Here is an 18,064-nt window from a genome sequence, read left to right as displayed (position 1 = left end):
GAGTGTTATTTCATATAACTTATGTCGGCAACTAACCCTGGTATCTGCAGTTTCAACTTGAATGAACTCATTCAAGTCCACTGTCTCCAGATGATCCTTCAAGTTCTTGCGAGCTATGGTGACTTCTGCTTTGCTGTCCAACATTGTCTGAGCCCATTCCCCGTTCTTGAGATGTGTCCTCAAGATCCTCGGCATGTCTGATTTTTAGACCTGCTACTTTCTTTTTGTTGAATTGAGTTTTCTTGTTTTTCTGAACGTGCTGATCGTCTTTGGACGTCACGCGTTCTTCCTTGTTTTCTGACCGTCCTCTTCTTTCAGATTTCTGTGACGAAGTCTGAAAGGTATGAGAGGAACGTGTATCAGTATCTTGATAGCTATTAGGTTTTCTCAAATTATCCCTATTCCTGAGGTTAAACCTCCTTTCAGAGGGCTCCTTTTGAGGAGACCTACCTCTGGATTAAGAACGCTTCTCTTTAGAAGTTGGTTTGGTATTCTCCCACTTCTTTTCAATAGGAGTAGGAGAATTTTTATTGAAGACCTTTTCTGGACTTTCTGACAGTTGGGGTTTAACTGGTTCCCACCCAAACTGTCTCTGCCTAATTCTTCATAGGATTTTCAATTATTCTGGCCAGTTCTTGTGGTTGCTCAGTTACATCAAACTCCCTTAACTTTTGGCGGATCGCCACAGATGCTGCTTCACCCTTGATATTCGCTAATATTATTGTTGAGACCTGTTTGAAATCTTTCAGTAATTTCATACCTACATTTAAAGCAGGCTCTGCCCCGTATTAATTTTGAATCTGTTTCAGGACATCAGGTATTACCGCCATAGACTGAATACCATGTGTTTTAGTGTAAATTGCAGCAAAGACTGTACCCCAAGTGTCGCAGTCCTGTAGGTGTGGTGCGATCCCCATAAGTAACCAGGTTGTTAAAATTCTGTGTTTCTCATGAGGAGTAGTATTAGGAAATACTGCCTCGATTTGAGTAATTTTTTGGCTATCCAGAATGGAATTTGTTCCCGTTTTGCGGGTAATTTACCAACGACCGAATGTAGAGTCTGTGGTGTAATTGTTTTTGTGTTCCCCTGTTGGGGGGATGCTGTTGAATCAGTATTGCAGGTTGGACTGTAAGAGTCCGCATGACATATTGAATCAATTGTCTATAGATTATGATTAGCTCTTTGAGTTGAGCTCGTAGTTCCACATCTGTCATTTCATTCATTTCAGGGTGTAGAGTATAGCTGACTAACACCAGCCATGTTGCTCCTGGTCTACCTAGTGGACCGAGCCTGGTAATGTGATTCATATGTTTTAGGGCGCCTTTAAACCAGAGCACATGCTCTTGGTATGTTAGTGGAATTTAAATATCCTCTAAAGGAATGTATTCCGTTGGTGGTTCATCTTCTTTGTAGATATAAAATGTTACGAAGGGGACAATAAGGAGGGGAGACTGCTGGTCAATAAATACAAGCCAGGCAATTCAGAAGGGAGCTGGTTACCAGGGTGGCCAAGAAAATAGATTTAAAGAGTTCTACCTGGAGCCATACAAAAGAGACACCACAGCTCCAGAGAAAGGAGTATAATATTTAGATTAAGTGGAAAGCTCAGTCCTCATTCCATAAGCTAGAGACGACTTGGATGTACTCCTCCAGAAGCTAGAAAATAATTGGATGTACCCATCACACAGGAGATAGTTCTTCTCACAATAAAAGATCTAAAAACTGCAATATCACTGGAGCGAGATTGCTTCCTAGATATTTCTACAAGTCAACTATTAGTCCAGAGGATCCATACAGAGGTTCTTCAGGAAGTGGTCGATATGAGAGCTCTATCATGTTCAATACTGGATGATCTGATTTCACTAACTCTAAAGCTAAATACGTCCCCTTTGAAATGTGCATCATATAGACCAATTTAATGAATCAATATACTTGCACATCTATTGACAAGGATATGGTTACCAGGTTACAACCACCAAGTACTGTTCAACAGGGTGGACTGGGCTTTTATGGAAGACACACTGAAAATTGCCTTGGGTGAATAGTTTCTTAGATTAGAGTAGAGTACCATGCCTCCACAGTTTAAATTGGAGCCTATGAGGTAATCTAGAGGTATATGAGATGGGGTGCCGTCTTTACCCTCTCCTCTTACGCTCTTCCTAGACCACTTTGCACGTAATACGAGCAAATAGAGACATAAACAGCATCAAACTAAGCCCACTCAAATTCAGATTAACCATAAATGTTGATAACATTCTGGCCTCATTCACAGAATACCAGCTTCTACTGACCCTGCTAACTGAATTGTAGGCCTACGAAAGTGTTGCATGCTTTAAAATCAATAGTATCAATACTGCGGGCCTCAACCTCCCACTAAATCCAGAGGAGCTGGGAAACTTTAAACAAGCAACCCCTATTCAAATGGCCATACACAGCAATAAACCATGTGGGCATAAGATTGCCCAACACAGTTATGGAAATATAGCAGCCCTCCTCATTGGGTTTTAAAGTGGAGATAGGCAGATGAAGGCATGTGCATTGTTATGGGAAGAACGCATCAGTGCTTTCAAAATAACAATGCTCCCAAAAATTGTATACATCTTACAAGCTTTCCCATGTCATGAAAATGCAATGCTTATGTTTAGACTATATATGGCAAGGGAACAAAACAAGAGAAGGAGAACAGAAAGTACATCAGAAGACAGGAGCTGGGAATCCCTGACCTGTAGCACTACTACTAAGCAGCACACCTCTGTTTCCTAATGGAATGGACAAGAAGGGAAACAGACGCTGGGTACATGATTAATCTAGCAGGTTGGGGGGGGGGGTGAAAAAAATGGTTACTGAGAAAAAAACCACTGAGCTACTATACAGTTTACAAACAACATTGAGGCTATGAGCAACAATGAGGTTGTGCACAAGTAGAGAGCAGGAAAGTATTGGGAATAGTTTATTCAACATTTACCCCACTTTGAGAATACTCGTATTTTTGCCCAGATATGTATTGTAAAAACTTTAGGCAGTGGAAGGAAGGGGGATACGGCAGAATCAGGAACATGTTTCAAACAAGCATTGGCAGAGCCAATAGGTCTCGCCTTTGGGACCTTACAAGTATTTATCCATGTCAAAGTAGACAGCAGACTTGTTTAAAATCAAAATAAATAAATGAAAAAATATGATAATCCACACAAAGACAGTGGCAAAAGGCTAGAGGTCTGGCGGAGCACGCCGTTCAGGGAGTGAGTTGCTGGTGTGCTTGTGGTCACCTGGGGGCAGAAGTAGTTTTCCAGCACTGCCTGAGTCAGGAGTAAGCCACATCAATTCATCAAAGCACAAAGCATCTGCTTTTCTCCCTTAGCCTCTCCCTCTGCGTTTCCATCAATGCCATTCAAACCAAATACTAGTTAATTTACTCCGCGGTCGGTGCGGCACAGTACAGTCACACGCATTATCAAACAAATTCTGCCCTGCGTGCGAGCACTGTACCACCTAGGAAGTAGATAATGCAGGCTGTATCCACCTAGGAAGGATGAAAGTCTGAGTCGGCTCAGCTAGGGGTTCATATCCATGATCTGCGCCATACGCGGGGGCTCAACCCACTGAGTTACCTTTTCCAGCCCAAATAAGTAGTCGCATTTTGGGGGACAAGCACCTACCCCCACCTCCTCCTCGTCCCCCACACCACCACCTTTCCGGCACCACGATGCTCCCCACGTCGTTCCACTCACCGGTGACCGTGGAAAGGTACCAGTTGGTAAGCATGGTGGCGGACCAAGAAATGCTGGTGAATTCTGGGCCTGCTGCTGCCTCCTGCCTCCACGCTCCCTCCAAGTGAGCAGGACCTCTGGCAGTTTCCCTGCTTTCTCTGTTCTCCGCCGCCCCTCCCTTCCTCCTCACAACCTCCTGTCTGCTGGAGCTTGGCCTGTCCCGGTACCTGGACACCTTTCCACTAATTGGGCTCTGGACCAGCTTGGGACAAAGTCCACTGTTCAGGGGAGGGTGACAGAGATGTGTTAAACTGGCCTGAGGGGAGATGGGGTGGGCGTGTGGGGGGTCTGAGTAAGGGGAAGCCAGCACTGAAGAGCATCATACATACAAAGTGAAACTTCAAGCGAGCCCTGACAGTCATTGCCTCTGGAAAACGACTGTCTGGGCAGCCGCCGCTGGTACACATCTTTTCTAAGCCTCCTTGTGAGGAGCAGGCTGTTGAATCGGACGCCTCAAGAAGAAAAGCGCCCAGAGGCAATTTTATTCGAATAGAGCGATTTATCTTGTATCGGTCAATGGCAGGTGCCAGTTCAACAGCAGAGAAGGCAGGTGTTCCAAATACACAACAGAGCTTTATGCGGTTTCAAATTCTGGACAACATCCGGGTTATTGTGAAGTCTAGTGGGAGAGAAGGTACTTGGAAGGGAGGCTGAGGGAAATTGGGAAGCTACGGGGCAAAGAATGAACAAATTGATGCAAGGAGACTAGGCATGTATAAGAAGGAAGTGGAGGTGGGGGGAAAGAAAGCAAGAGGCAGCGTAGGGATGGATGTTGGAGGACGAGAAAGAGGGACAGAAGCGACGATATAATGGTACCACGGGAGGAGAACAACGGTAGAGGGTGCGAAGTAAGAAAGTGTCATATGGCACAGCATGGCCTGATGGAGTGGGAGGGGAGGAGTGCAGTCCTAGGGAGCTTCGGAGCGAGCAGCGCTGCTCGTAACCGCAAGCCGTAGGCCGGAAGTCCAGAGCGAACCTTGTGGGAGCCTGCAGCAGCGAGCAGGAGCCATCTATATGTAATTACCGTGGCCGCGCCGCTGCTCGCTCCCACAAGGTGGATGCCGCCACAAGCACCAGTGCTTGAAAAGTGAAGACCGGTTCCTAAAGGCCCTGTCCTAGAGCGGGCAGCGCATGCGTGCTGCCTAGGCGAGACCTAAAAAGGAACAGTCGATTCCTTTATACAAAAGAAGCTAGACTTTGGGTCAGATGAACAGAAACAATTCATATAGCAGCAAAGCTTTTACCATGTAATGCTCACTCAGCTTAAAGCTGGGACAACAGAAGCCTGACTCCTTTAAAATCCAGACTTTCTAAAGCGGGGCAAATCACCTGTGAGGACCTTAGGGGACTGAATTGTAGGCACGTGGAGATTAAAGAGATTCGTCCAGAATGACATGATGTTGGCATTGACGTCGAGACTCGAACCTGGGTGCCACATGCTCCGAGGTCAGCAGCAAAGAGGTTTTTCTAGAGGGGAGACACATTAACACATGCCATACCCACTATCATAAAATTACAAGCTGCCATTTCAGGGGAGCATTGGAAATGGTATTAGGCGTTCAAGTAGACGAGAATCAATGGAAGGATATTCTGACTAGAGCAAGCACGTTTGCAATGCATGCAGTTGGCAAGAAAACTCTATTAAAAATCTTATAACAATAGGGCGTGGCTAGCCGAGCCGCGGAATGGCCGCTTTGGAAGCGAGCTCCGCCCGCCGGGAAACAATCCTGACATTATCCTGCACACGGAGCGGCAGACACGTACGAAAATACCCTCACCGGGTTGTGGGGACACCAATGCCTGCGGTTGTGCTACAGATACGGGCGACTGTGTGAAAGGACGGCACAATCCTCGCAACTGGGTATGAGCAGGAACCGGGCTGTCCTGAAAATTTAGCCCGTGGCTGCGAGGGCCTACTATACCTGGGGCGCCCGAGGCAGCGGACGGCGGAGCTGGTCGCTGTGGGCGGCGGCTGCCTGCACGAAGATCCCGGCAGATACGAGAGGGCTGGAGGCTCCATCAGGAGTCGGTGACCTACCCAGAGAGCCATGGAGGTGCGTGGAGTGGTAGGCCGCGGAAGCCATTTTAAGAGTCGAAACCAGGGACAGGCAAGGTGGTGCCCTGGGGCGGCAGCTGCGACCAAAAGGCTGCATAGGGCCTCCCACAACGCTGCCCCCGCCCCGCATGGCGGGGAAACCAGAATTTTGAAGTGCGGCTGCTCTTCCACCCGGAACGCGCTGTCTGCGGCAGAAGTGGGGGATCGTGCTGTGTGTTGGCGGGCTCGCCGGGCCTGCTTTGCGTGGAGACCGGAGTGCTCGGCAGCTGGGGCCCGAGGTTGTGGAGGTCTGCTGAGCTTGCACCGCAGACGGAGAGCAGAGCGGGTGTCCAAAAAGCGGCGATGGCCTATACAACACTCCCGGCGGGAAGTCCGATGGCGGCATAGGGAGGCAAAGATTTACTGTGGGCACACGGAGGGATGTGAAGACTGGTGCCTGAGCCCGGTGCAAAGTAATCCTGAGGTGGCGGCCATCGTGCAAAGACCAAGCAGCACAGGGACACTCAGGTCCGCTAGAAGTGTGCTGGTGGACGTGTGCCATTCAAAGATGTGTTGCGATGAATGAGAGCACACTGCCTGCTGGATGTGTGTATGCAAGGGCACTTCATCACGACACACAGGAGGGGGAGAGCACCAGACCGAGAGTAAGTGTGGAAGACCCTGGTATTGAGCTTGGGACTGAAAAGAGGTGCGGAGGAAGGGAGATTTGAGACGGCATTCTGCGCCACTGATTGCGGAAGAGGTGGTGTGCGGGCGGCTGAGAGTGGGCATCGGCAATTGGCAAGCACACCGCCTACGCTAACAAAGAGATATGGCTCGTGGGGCACTGGCGCTACCCGAGGTGAGGTCGGTATTTGCCTGCTGATATACTGAGGCCGTCTAGAACTGTGATGTGACCAGGCGCTGTGGAGTACGAAGCTACAGTGGAGGTGCCCTGCTCTCTGAGGCGAAGCTTATCCTGCTGACTTGAGGCCACTTGAGTGGTGGGTGGCGTTGCAGAAGCAGTGGTGCGAGGACTGGGCAGGCTGCTGATTGTCAGAGTCATGGGCAAGCCTGATACAAAACAGCCCAAACTGAACTTTGAAAATAAGTGAGCTACTAGGCAAACCGTCTCTGACCCTGATGCACAGGGTGCCTCAAACCAGGGCTCGCAGGCAGATGACCATGGGGAAGATCTGCAGACATTAATGCTGGAAATGCGATCCAGCTTGGGAAATATAGACACAAAGCTAGATAAGCTGACCGCACAGTTAGACTCCCTGAAGAAACAGGTGACCACGCACGAGACCAGATTGGATAGCTTGGAGAACGGGCACACTGAATCCCATGAGTTTCAGGCCGAAACCAAGGAACAATTGCTACAAATGGATAAATTGCTGTGTGTCATTAGGCCAAGAACGATGATTTGGAGGCGTGGTTTCGAAGGAATAAACTCCCAATTACTGAAATTCCGGAGACCACAGCTATTTCCAAAATGGAGGTATTCGTGTCGGACCTACTACACGAGCTGTTTGACCCTCGCTTGTCCCCAGTATTCGTGATTGAGCGGGCCCACAGATCCCTGGGCCTGAAACCTCCTGTTGATGGGACGCCAAGACCAATCTTGGCCAAATTACTGAATTATCAAGACAAGGACCTTATTCTGCGCCTGGCAAGGGAAAAGGGACAAATAAATCATAACGGGAATAACATGCACGCAAAGAATTTCTCCTAGCCAAGCGCATCCTTATGCAGGCTCAGATACCTTATTCCCTGCTTTACCCAGCCAAGCTAAAGGTCTCGCACGATGGCACTGCTTACTATTTCACGGATGCCAAATCTGCACTGAAATTTGCCAAGCATGTTGGCTGCAAGAGGTCTAAGGATGCCAGGGCCATGGAGGGCCGTTCAGGCGGCCGGCTAAGTGACAATGATTGATTAATAACGTGGTTTCTGCTTAGCTTAGTTGCTGAAATTTTAATATGATGTGCCAGTATTCTTAATCGTCGTATGCGTTTCGTTGTATGTGGTGATCTGCTGAAAATTAGTTCTGTACTGCGAGGTGTTGGACTCCATAGGGCCCTGAGGCACATATATATTTGATCCTTAATGTGTATTAGTTACCGCTGACTGCCTGTTCGCATTACTCCCGGCCAGGGCAGTTTGCCGGCTTCACCTTGCCCCCATGGGAAGTCTCCCTATATTATGTTTGCAGTTGTCCAAAGTTGGTATTGGGAAGGGTATACTACAACCTGATTGGGGGGTTGGAGTGGGTGGAGGGGGGTTTTGGTTATTTGGTCTTATGCCAGCATGCCGATGCAAGACATTTTGGAGTAGTGCATTGGATTAGTAGCAAGCTGCAGGGTTTCGGGAGCAAGGGTTGGATGCAAGTGCCTCTCGAGGGACCACATAACAACACATTGAATGTTCTCACGTGGAACGTTAGGAGACTGAACGATGGCAGGAAGGCCAGACTAGTACATGCTTATCTGGCAAGACACCACATTGACATATGCTTGATGCAGGAAATGCACATCAATGTACAGCCATCACAGCGGCTGCGACACAGTAGATGTGGAGAAACACACTCCGCTATTTATTCCAACTATGCACGGGGAGTGGCGGTACGGAGAGGGTTGGACTGGCTTGAAGAGACTGCATATATCGATCCCGAAGGGAGAAGTATAATTCTACATGGGCGAATGGGCGGTGTGGCTATAATACTAGCAGCTGTATATGGACCAAATGTCGACTCCCCAGACTTTTTACGCGACCTTTGGACATGGATTAGAGCAACTGGGTGCCAAAAGATAATTTGGGACGGAGACTTTAATGCCATACTGAATGATGATCTCGATAGACAGGGCTCGGCCCGCACCTTACACCATTAGGCTAGCGCGACATTACAGGAAATTATGTCTGTCAGTGATTTGTTAGATATTTGGCGGGTCCGGCACCCAGAGCTTAAGGAGGGGACATGTATTTCTAGTCACCATGCAGCTTGGTCCCGCTTTGACTTTTGGTTGGTATCGCGTGATGTCGCCACCTGGACACTTGAAGTGGTCCACTTGGCACGCTCGCGGTCAGACCATGCCCCCTGTATGCTTAGACTGTGCTTGCCAGATGTCCCCCCTGCGCGCTTTCACATGGCAATTACCCCCCATGCACTCCTAGACGAGGCCTTTAAAGAGGAAATCTGTTCTGACAGTTCTGAATATTTTGCGCTTAATACTGGGTCAGTGGACACGGAGGCCTCGCTATGGGAGGCCTTTAAGATCGTAATAAGGTGACAATGTATTGCAAGACAGGCTGGGTGCTTAAAGGTATTAGAGGCACTATAGCTGCCTTAGAGGGACAGATCAGGGACCTTGAGAGACAAATCTACTCTATGAAGGATTCCGAGACAGCTGCGCTTCTAAAGCCAAAATTGTTGGAGTTTGTTTGCGCAAATATGCCAAGGCAAGGAGCTATGGCGAAGGTGACACACCAGGCCGTACACTGGCGGGTATGATTCGGAAACCCAAGTCCACTGCTTTCGTACATGAGTTACACACTGCTCGTGGGGATACTATTAGGGGCCAATCAGAAGTTCTTAACGAGTTCTCCAACTTTTATTCTTCCCTGTATACTGCCACACAGATATCCAGTCCGGAAGGCCTGCAGGAGTTTTTAGACTCTAATGCCCTGGTATGGTTTAACAACACACGCAGAGTTTATATGGATCTCCCCATTACGGTGAAGGATGTAGCACAGGTCATATACAGTTTGTCGCTTAATAAAGCCCCCGGGCCTGATGGCCTAAGTACTACTTTCTACAAAACGTACACTGATGAAATGGCCCCTAGATTGCTCGCAGTTTATGAGGAGGCATTTGAGGCGGGCGTTCTTCCAGCGTCAATGAGGGAGGCAATAATAATGTTGAAGCCTGAGAAGGCAGAAACGGAGGTGGACTCCTATAGGCCACTGTCCTTGATTAATGTAGATGCAAAGATATATGCTAAACTGCTGGCAAATAGATGGCAACCGCTCCTCCCGATGATTGCACTCCCGGACCAGTCGGGGTTTCTCCCTAGGCGATCGACATCACACAATTTGCGCACATTGTTTTCAGTGTTGCATTACCTTCATCCGAGTGTTGATGCTGCTGCCATTTTTTTAGACGCAACAAAAGCGTTTGACACGCTTGAGTGGCCATATTTGTTCACAATATTAACACGCATGGGATTGAGTCCTCAGTTTATAAATCGTATCAGGTTGTTATATACAAAACCGCTTGCCCAGATCAGGGTCAATGGTCTACTATATGACCAATTCCATATATCGCGGGGCACGAGGCAGGGCTGCTCCCTCTCGCCCCTACTTTTTACCATTGCCATGGAGCCCCTGGCTGCCAGAATCCGGCAACATCATACTGCGCGGAGGATTGGTTTCAGCACACATAGCCTACTGATCTCGCTGCATGCGGATGATGTGACTCTATACATTCTTAACCCAGAAGAAAACCTCAGATTTGGAGGTTTGGCAGGTATTTCTATTAACTGGAGAAAATCTGTAGTATTTCCACTGACGGATGGCACTCCAAGGGTGACATCTGAATGCCCATTGAGATGGGAGGATGAGGCAGTCAAATATTTGGGGGTATGGCTGAGCCGAAACATGCAGGAGATCTGGAACTTGAACTATGGCAGAGTATACACGTGGTTGGAGGGTAAAGTAGCAATCTGGTCCAAATTGCCCCTGTCCATTGCCGGGAAGATAGCGCTGACAAAAATGGTGATCTTGCTGAAATTTCTATACTTGTTTGTCAACGTGCTGATACCCCTAACACAACACTTTTTTCACGTTTAAGATCGCAATTACTATCCCTGGTGTGGGCGGGAGGGCATGCAAGGGTATCATGGGACCTGCTGACGCTTCCATTAAGACAGGGCGGCTTGGGTACCCCTGACATGCAGCTATATGCTTTGTGCGCTCAGGCTCAATTTCTCCATTTTTGGGTGCACCAGACGCCATATCAGCCTCATGTAGCTGTAGAGATGGATGTGGTGGATCCAGTGCCACTGGGGGTGGCGCTGTACCAGAAGCCGCAACGACCCAGGGAAGATGTGGACACGGCAAGTAGCCTACGCTGTACGTGGTGTGCACTCCAGAAGAGAGCTAACATCCCTGTTCTATATGCGCCAACTATACCACTGGCGCGAAACCCCATGCTGCCGTGAATTGAAGGTGGGGTGAGTAAGACTCTAGTTAAAGACATGCCATTGCACACTTTTGCTGATCTGTATCCGAATGGTGAGCTTAGACCTCCCAGTCAGGACTGACGATCGCGCTTTATCGTTTGCTGAGCTGTTTTTATATCACAAATTGAAAACTGCATGCCGTGCGCTTTGAACAGGGATTCCCGAGGCTCCCCCAACACTGCCAGCTTTAGAGCTTGTCCTGAAGTCACCATCCCCCGCAGACTAGTCACTCGCTTATATACGAGTATGCAAAACACAGCCCCGCTAATCCGGCCAAAGTCCATACAGCAGTGAACAGTGAACTTAACCCTCAATTGACGGAAGAGCAGTGGGAATTCTGCTGCAGACAGCTGACTGAACTTTCCCCAAATTACAGACTCCGCCTAATACATTTTACATTTTTGCATAGATATTACAGAACACCAGTCAATCTACACCGCATGAAGCTAAGGGAGGATGATAGATGTTGGCGCTGTGGGTATGCCTCTGCATCCTTTTTACATATTGTCTGGGACTGCCCAAGAATCCATGCGTTCTGGCAGGAGGTTTTTTCTGCGGTAAACCAAATTGTTTGCAGAATGGATGCCCCCTCCCCAGAGTTGGGCCTTTTGGGTTATGTAAAGGACACGCCACCAAAGCAGCGCAAATTACATGCTCTTCTTTTACTGTATGCAAGACGACAAGTGGCTGTTCGCTGGGGTAGAAAAAGGGTTCCTAGATTTAAGGACTGGCTGCCCGATGTGACATATGGTCACACACAACTTGGCATATTCTGGGAGCTGATGCCCCCGACTTCAAGACCGCATGACATATGGGAGCCATTCCTGTGTTGGACGCGCACTGGAGCGGAGTCCCCTGCACCTAGTCTTGGTGCGGATACCTAATACAGTGTTGCCTAAATGTACTAAATTAGTTTGCATTGGTTTTGTAGACTTTCCATCATGCATGACTTTGAACTGTTGGTGTGGCTGAATTATGCTCTTTGTTCGCCTCTGATATTTCATGTGCCTTTCTCATACGAAATGGATTATACTACAGATTGAGATGTGTATAGACATATTGCTACCTGGACTGCGCGTGCTGTATGCTTGATGTATTATTTCAGATATGTAAATCCGATGTCTTGTAATTTGAAGCTTTGTATATTACTGTATTGGCTGGCTGGTTCTTTTGTTGGAACTCCTGTTCCTCTTGTTTGTACTTGACATGTGTATGAATCTTAATAAAAACAATAAAAAAAAATCTTATAACAATGGTGCTACAACCATGGAAAAACTACACAAGATAGACCTAAGCACATCAGAAACCTGCTGGATGGAGTGCAGGAAGGAGTTGGTGTGGGAACACTGACAAACATTTTGACACACATTTTATGGTCCTGACCTAGAGTCCAATGCTACTGGGGAGAAGTTTAAAAGTGATCAAAGATATCACACAGTCAGCAACAAGGAGATGTTCTGAGGTCATGCTTCTGGGAATTGTAGCAGATTCGATCTACTCACTCTATGAGAAGAAAACAATTAACATTACTCTTATTGTTAGCAACAAAACAAATGCTGCTGCACAACTGGGGGTTCACAAATTATACATTGAGAAGACATGTGGCTATAACACGCAGGACATGGGAGGGAGAAACCCTTTAGAATGCTATGGTAGCCAGTTGTCACCTATATGTCAAAGGAGGTTCGAGAGCTATAGTACTCCATCCATTGATGGGTAGTAAACATTTGTGAAGATGATCGGAGGGCAGTCTAAGTTATTATGCACATAATCAACACAAGTCAAGGTAAAGGGAAATGGTGCACATCCCTGACGACAACAGGGAGAGCATTAGGTAAGGAACTGCTGAGGTGGGGGTGAGGTCAGGCTAGCACGTTCAGAACTTAGAGGACTACCGGTTGGAATGCAGAGCAGATAGTAATTACAACTAGGTGGATCAACTTTTGCAGAGAGCCATAAGGTATGTTGATGGGTTTGGGAAAGGAGGTTCCAGAGGTGTTATGGGGCTATGGATAAGTATTAAATGTTTTCCCTTCTTTTAAGGTGGAACTGTCCAACTTCCATGTTGCGAACTTAATATAAATGGTTTTACCCCATGAACTAAATGTTTTCAGTATACATTCATATATGATTTTATTTTTGTGTATTTGCAAACCACTAGAACGACCAAAGGATGCTTAATGGCACTAACTGATCAAGGAAGACGGAGGTAGGAAAACAAAATTATTACTGCACTCTAACCTAAGGCCTGAACAAAGAGCTTGGCTCTTCAGTGGTCTCCAGAATTTTCTGAGCTCGCCTTCAAGGGAAATATGTAGAGGACATGTGTTCCAGAGGGAGGGAATGTTAAAAATGTCACAGTCTTACTCTAAACCCTTTGTATATGGGGGCAGGCAGAGGCAATATGTGACTTGATTGGTAGTGCAATGTAGGTGGCAAGCTACAGGCAGATACTTTTAAATCTGACCCTTTGCTGAGTGGGCAGTCAGTGGACATTTATCAAGGCTACTATAATGTGGTTAGTTTTTGTGAGGTGGCTGGGAATGTAACAGGAAGTAACATTTAGTGCTCTTCGAAGTAGGCTCATTGGTTTTCAGAGCAAATGTTTTTTTCTCAGATAGTGTAAAAATGGGAGTAATTGTTTATCTATATGAAGTGGTGCATCCTCATTAACAAGACTAATTTATTCGGTCATGCAAATAATCAATCACTAGGGCCTATCACTTACCTGTACTCTGTTGTCTTGCACAAGTATGTATTTAAGGTTACATCTCCTCATAAAATCAAAAGCCACATTTGGTGGGGTATCCGGATCAATTGGAGAATATGCCGCTGGGACCTGGAGAATTCTAACGAAAAGAAACAGAAGTACAAAAACTAAAATATTGCAGGATAAACCGCACATTTTTATAGTTTTAAATAATTTGAATCATAAAGAATATATAGGAGTGCCCCATACCTAACCTGGAAATGGGCCTTAAAAGTGAACAGGTCAGCTGCCCACAAATTAGAACACTTTGGAGGGACCTCAAAATTAATCATATAGGTTGCAGTACTGAATTCTCTTCCTCATAACTTTATAAACTGCCATATAAACGGACAACTCCCAATATTAACAAGGTCACATACAAAGTAATTTTCTGACTGCTTTCATGACGTTTTTTCTGCTTGGTAAGATGGCCAAACTGGAATGAAATGTCCGTTAAGTTGCCATACTGTATCCATCAGCCTCTTCCTCCACTGATGACCCCGCCTCATTTCAGGAACATCACAGGTTCTCTACTTTCCTTCTGGGCCTTTCTGCTCCTTTTAACAATCATTCTTACCTAAGGAAAACTTTTCTACCCACACACCTCACAATTACTCGTGGCAGAGAAGATGAGGTATATCACAGATCTCAGCCTTTGCCTTCCCCCTAAGCAGATCAATGGCTGGCAGTGGTAGCGCTAGCACTAAAAAAAGTATGAAGTGCAACCAGTGAAAGTGGCATCTTGCAGCTTCCTAAAATGCCTTGGCTGACAGCAAAACCACAACTCTGAACTTTCATCTTGTAAAAGGCTTATATTGTGCATCAACATTTAATTAAGGAGAACCCATGCTAAAGTCAAACGTAACAATCAATCAATCAATCACGGCATTTGTAAAGCTCGCTACTCACCCGGGAGGGTCTCAAGGCGCTGGGGGAGAGGGGTAAGTTACTGCTCGAACAGCCAGGTCTTGAGCTGCTTCCTGAAGGAGAGATGGTCTTGTGTTCGCCGTAGATGGGTGGGGAGGGAGTTCCAAGTCTTGGCTGCCAGGTAGGAGAAGAATCTTCCTCCGGCGGTGGTTCTGCGGATGCGTGGTACGGTGGCGAGGGCGTGGCTGGTCGATCGTAGCTGGCGGGTGGGCGTGTAGAAGGTCAGGCAGTCGTTGAGGTACTTGGGGCCCAGGTCGTGGAGAGCCTTGTGGGTGAGGAGTCTGAACGTGATTCTCTTGCTGACGGGGAGCCAGTGCAGGTCTCTCAGGTGTCCGTTGATGTGGCTGTGTCGGGGGATGTCCAGGATGAGTCGCGCGGAGGCGTTCTGGATGCGTTGGAGTCTTTTTTGAAGTTTGGCTGTGGTTCCGGCGTAGAGGGTGTTCCTGTAGTCCAGTCGGCTGGTGACGAGTGCCTGGGTGACGGTCTTCCTGGTTTCAGTGAGGATCCATCTGAAGATCTTGCGGAGCATGCGCAGGATGTTGAAGCATGAAGATGAGACGGCGTTAACTTGTCTGGTCATCGACAGGGAGGAGTCCAGGATGAAGCCTAGGTTGCGTGCGTTGTCCGTTGGTTTGGGAGCGGTGCCCAGGGCCGGGGGCCACCAGGAGTAGTCCCAGGAGGAGGGTGATGATCCAAGGATGAGGACTTCCGTCTTGTCTGAGTTCAGTTTAAGGTGGCTGTTCTTCATCCAGTCGGCGACGTCTTTCATCCCTTCGTGTAGGTTGGCTCTGGCGATGGTGGGGTCGTTGGTGAGGGAGAGGATCAGCTGGGTGTCGTCGGCATAGGAGATGATGTTGAGGTTGTGTTGGCGTGCAATGGCTGCGAGGGGGCTCATGTTGACGTTGAAGAGGGTTGGACTGAGTGAAGATCCTTGTGGTACGCCGCAGATGACTTCGGTGGCCTCGGATCTGAACGGAGGGAGGCGGACTCTCTGGGTCCTTCTGGCGAGAAACGAGATGATCCAATCCAGTGCTTTCTCTCGGACTCCGATGTTGCTGAGGCGCTTCACTAGGGTGCGGTGGCAGACAGTGTCAAACGCCGCAGAGAGGTCCAGGAGAATGAGGGCTGCTGTTTCCCCGTATTCGATCAGGGTTCTGATGTCGTCGGTGGCTGCGATGAGGGCGGTCTCAGTGCTGTGGTTGGCCCGGAACCCGGACTGCGAGGGGTCGAGGGATCCGTTCGTCTCGAGGAAGGCGGCAAGCTGTCTGTTGACGGTCTTCTCGATGACTCTGGCCGGAAAAGGAAGGAGCGAGATGGGACGGTAGTTCTTGAGGTCGGTGGGGTCCGCCGTTGGTTTCTTCAGGAGGGCGGTCAGCTCGGCGTGCTTCCAGCTCTCCGGGAAGGTGGCGGTGTGGAAGGAGGAGTTGATGATGTCTCAGAGATGTGGTGCGATGATGGCGTCAGCTTTGTTGAAGATGTGGTGTGGGCATGGGTTGGTTGGTGATCCGGGGTGGATGGAGTTCATCGTGCGGGTGGTGTCTTCGGTGCTGATCGGGGTCCAGTTGCAGAGGGTGGTGGTGGCGGGCGTTGGTTCGGTGGTAGGGTGCGTGGTCTGTGCGTCGAAGCTGTTGTGTATGTCGGCGATCTTGCGGTGGAAGAACGAGGCGAGTGAGTTGCAGAGGTCTTGCGAGGGAGTGATGTTGTTATTTCTGGCACTGGGGTTGGAGAACTCTTTGACAATGCTGAAGAGTTCCTTGCTGTCGTGGGCGTTGTTGTACAGTCGTTCTTTGAGTGCCGTCTTCTTGGTTGTGCGGATCAGCTGGTGGTGTTTGTGGGTGGCGTGCTTGAGGGCGGTCCTGTTGTCTGTGGTCTGGTCGAGCCGCCAGGCTTTCTCGAGGGTGCGGCAGTTCTTCTTGGATTCCTTGAGTGCGTCGGTGAACAAGAGGGGTTTCTTGCTGCCGGGTCTGCTGGGAGGGTTCTTTAGTGGTGCGAGGTCATCGGCGCAGGCGGTCAGACACTTGGTGAGGTTGCTGGCTGCTTCTTTGGGGTCCGTTGTGCTGGTGGGAGTGTTCTGGTTGAGGGAGGCGGTGAGCTGTTCGGCGGTGATCTTGCTCCAGCTTCGGCGGGGAACCTGTTGCGGGTGGTGGTGGGTCGTAGTTCTTCTGAAGCTGAAGTGGACGCAGCTGTGGTCAGTCCAATGGAGCCCGGTGGCGTGGCTGAAGGAGATGTGCTTGCTGGATGAGAAGGCGGAGTCAAGCGTGTGTCCGGCGTAGTGGGTGGGCGTGTTTACCAGTTGCTTGAGTCCGAGGTTGGCGAGGTTGTCCAGCAGGGCGGTGGTGTTTCGGTCGTTGTTGTTCTCCAGGTGGAAGTTGAGGTTCCCTAGGAGGATGTAGTCGGCGGAGGGAAGGGCGTGCGGGCTGATGAAGTCTGCGATGTCTTCGCTGAATTGCGTGCGTGGTCCCGGTGGTCGGTAGATGAGGGTGCCTCGGAGGGTGGTCTTGGGGTCAGTGTGTATCTGGAAGTGCAGATGTTGGGCGGCGGTGAAGGTTTCGTCGGAGTTAGTCGTGATGCGGATGGTGTTCTTGTGTACGATGGCGATGCCTCCTCCTGTCTGGTTGACGCGGTCCTTCCGGTTGATCTTGTATTCGTCCGGGATGGCTATGGCGATGTCGGGCGCTGAGGAGGCGTTCATCCAGGTTTCGCTGAGGAAGGCGACGTCCGGTGCTGTCGCGTCGAGCAGGTCCCAGAGTTCCACGGCGTGCCTGTGGACGGAGCGGGTGTTGAGCAGGATACACTTCAGGTGGTTGCTGCTGGTGCTCGTCTTGGCGGGGGTGGTGCAGGTCCGGTAGCAGGTGAATCGGCAGGATTGGCAGGCGAAGGGTCCGTGGGTGCGTCTCGGGGTTGCTCGGTAGCAGGCAGGGTTTCGGCCGGCATTGAGTGCGTTGAGAGTGGCGGCGTCGTAGGTCTGTCGGGTAGTCTTGCATCGGCGGCGGGGGCCAGGGGTACTGGCGCTGGGCGCGGTCCAGGCGCGGACGGGCGCAGACGGGCTTGCCTTTGGCGCACAATAAGAGCGCCAGCTGCGCGAGCGCGGGGGTGACATAATAGGGCAGCCGGGAGGAGGGTCGGCGGCGGGTCGGCCAATGGGCTGTCGGGGGTGGGGCCGCAGGGAGGCAGCGGCGGGAAACTCTGGTGCTGTGGTGCGGGCGGCCGGCTCAGCGGCGGCTGGGTCGCCCGGGCGAAGGTAAGCAGCCAGGCAAAGTTGAGGCAGCAGGAGGAGAGGTGGGGCGACCAGGCCACAGGAGTGGACACAGTGGTCGCAGGAGTGGGATGAATGGCTAATGGTTT

General features: G+C 49.5%; 1 protein-coding gene across 2 annotated transcripts in view; it reads right to left on the bottom strand.

Annotated features, from left to right (window-relative positions):
• The window catches only part of AASDH (aminoadipate-semialdehyde dehydrogenase), a 630,945-nt gene that overhangs the window by 593,127 nt on the left and 19,754 nt on the right, over window positions 1-18,064 (bottom strand). For both annotated transcript variants that reach the window (XM_086962613.1, XM_086962614.1), the window contains exon 3: window positions 13,772-13,892. In XM_086962613.1, coding sequence (XP_086818739.1) covers window positions 13,772-13,892 — 121 coding nt within the window. The remainder of the gene's footprint in view (window positions 1-13,771; window positions 13,893-18,064) is intronic.

Source organism: Lissotriton vulgaris, chromosome 3_1, assembly GCF_964263255.1.
Source record: "Lissotriton vulgaris chromosome 3_1, aLisVul1.2, whole genome shotgun sequence".
Classification (NCBI taxonomy): domain Eukaryota; kingdom Metazoa; phylum Chordata; class Amphibia; order Caudata; family Salamandridae; genus Lissotriton; species Lissotriton vulgaris.
The sequence above is the reverse complement of the archived record's forward strand: the minus strand, read 5'-3'. Positions and strand labels throughout refer to the sequence as shown.